Consider the following 2,593-nt stretch of genomic DNA (forward strand, 5'->3'; position numbering starts at 1 on the left):
TCGTTTGGGCGTACGCATTTTGGCAAGTAGCCACTATCCTGACATGGAAAATGGAACTATTATCCACCGCGCAACACTTGATGCGGATGGGATCTTTAGATTGTATTTACACCACTTTGAGAACGATAATAGATCAAGTTTGTTGATGGAATGGTCGTCGTTGGCTAACCAGTGTGAAGTCAGCGGTTTCTGTGGATTGAACAGTTACTGCTCAGGCGTCGGCAACAATGGTCAATGCAACTGTTTTCCTGGATTTGATTTCGTCAACACCAGCAATAAGTTCCTCGGCTGCTACAGGAACTTCGATGACAATGGTTGCAGACACAGTAAAGATCCAGCCACGCTGAACAGCAGTACCGTTTCCTTAAAGAACATGTGGTGGAATGATTATCCTTACTCAGTGCTACAAATGAAGGAGGAAGATTGCAGCATATCTTGCTTGGAAGATTGCAATTGTGCGGCCGTATTATACACGGGTGATGGTTGCGCCAAATATCAACTTCCAATTAGATATAGTAGAGTAAGTAAAAACATATCAGCTACGGCTTTCATCAAGGTGATTAGGGAAACTATCAAAACACCTCAAAAACCCGTCGACCAAAAAGTCTTGACCGAAAGCAAAAGAGGTCTGATTTTGATTCTTGCCATAACCTTGGGTTCCATTTCATGCCTTTGTTTCATTTTTGCCATCTTTACTCTGGTCAGATACAGACATCAAGTTTACAGGTATAAAATTCTCTCTGACAATGCAAATTTGGGATTGATTGAAGAGTTTACTTTGAGATCATTTTCTTACAATGAGCTTGAGAAAGCAACAGATGGCTTTAAGGAAGAGTTAGGTAAGGGTTCTTTTGGAGTTGTTTACAAAGGAACTATATCTGGAGGTAACAAAACTATTGCCGTTAAAAGACTAGAGACATTCGTGGAAGAAGGGCAAAGGGAATTTCGAGCTGAAATTACAGCAATTGCAAGAACTCATCACAGAAACTTGGTTCGATTGCTTGGATTTTGTATGGAGGGCTCTAGGAAGCTTCTTGTTTATGAATACATGAGCAATGGCTCACTTGCGGATCTTCTCTTCAAGGCTAAGATGCGCCCCATTTGGAAAGATAGAGTAAGAATTGCACGGGATGTGGCTAGAGGGATTCTCTATCTGCATGATGAGTGTGAAGTCCATATCATCCACTGCAACATAAAGCCTCAAAACATACTTATGGATGATACATGGACAGCAAAGATCTCTGATTTTGGGTTGGCAAAGCTATTACTTCCAAATCAATCAAGAACAACTGTGGAGGCCGAACGGACAGCTGGGTACTTCTACTTGGCACCTGAGTGGAAAAAGAACGCCACGATATCAGTAAAAGCAGATACATACAGTTTTGGTATTGTGCTTTTGGAGATTGTATGCTGTAGAAGCATTATAAAAGTAAATGTTCCAACGACAGATGAGATAATTCTTTCTAGTTGGGTTTATGATTGCTTTATGGCTGGAGAGCTAGACAAGCTTGTTGAAGATGAAAACGTGGACTTCATGACTCTGGAAAGAATGGTGAAAGTGGGGTTATGGTGCATTCAAGAAGATCCAGCTTTACGTCCTTTAATGAAAAATGTAATGTTGATGTTGGAAGGGACAATGGATGTTCCAATCCCTCCTTCTCCAGTTGGTTCCCTTGTTGTTTCATGAAATGATTATCCTTCTTAGTTTTTTACCAAGTTTGTATTAACCATCCTATTCAAGTGTATGAATGTGTCAACAAACACTTGTATGTATGGACAACTATATGTACTTGCTTAATTAGAGCCCGCGCTATGCGCCTGTTTTTTTATTCTCTTAATTAACAAATTAACTACCAAAAATGACAAATGTTTATACGATCATTTTAAACCATAGTTTTACTTAATAGCATAAGCCCAAATTTAGTTCTTATAAATTGAAACATGTTATATATTTGTTGCTATATATGTAGTTCAAAATGAAATATAAAGGAAAAAAAAAAATTCAAAATAAAAACCTAGATTAATCAATTATAGAAAATGATTGATTAATCATTATATTTCAACAATGATACCACTTCTCAAAAAATATTGTTTGTGAGGAGAAAGTTCAATTCCTAGAAGTTCGTTATATTCTAACAATGATACCACTGACAAAAATAAAGAAGTGTTCCAAAATAAATGAGCATGTTGATATATGATTACAATTATGTTTTCTAATTTTGTAAACAAAAGAATGTTGGTAGTTTAATTTTTCTTTTAAAAAAAAAAATAGATAAAAAACAGTGGCAGGAATATTGGAACGCCCAAAAACAAAAATGAACAACAAAAGTCAATTAAATTTACAAAAGAAAATTTGTAACTTGTATTAAATAAAATTAATAAAATTTGAAAGAAAAATAATATATAAATTAGAATAGAAATTAAGGAAAAAAAATGTAAACAAATGAAAAATACTAATATAATAAAAAATAACTATTTTTCTATATTTTTCTCCGTTCCAATGAAATCAACAAATATTATAAAAGGTTTTGTCAAATAGATTTTTTTTTTTTTTTAACCATCCTTCACTTATATAAAAGTAAATGAAACTAAT

At 34.7% G+C, this 2,593-nt stretch overlaps 1 protein-coding gene across 1 annotated transcript; it reads left to right on the top strand.

The window, feature by feature from the left end:
* The first annotated feature begins 27 nt into the window (after positions 1-27).
* LOC132166487 (G-type lectin S-receptor-like serine/threonine-protein kinase LECRK2) lies at positions 28-1,797 on the top strand. The gene has a single exon (XM_059577306.1). It carries the CDS (start codon positions 44-46, stop codon positions 1,685-1,687), a length of 1,644 nt encoding a protein of 547 aa, XP_059433289.1. The 5' UTR covers positions 28-43; the 3' UTR covers positions 1,688-1,797.
* The last annotated feature ends 796 nt before the right edge of the window (positions 1,798-2,593 follow it).

The sequence above is a fragment of the Corylus avellana genome, chromosome ca11 (assembly GCF_901000735.1).
Source record: "Corylus avellana chromosome ca11, CavTom2PMs-1.0".
NCBI classification, from domain to species: Eukaryota; Viridiplantae; Streptophyta; class Magnoliopsida; order Fagales; family Betulaceae; genus Corylus; species Corylus avellana.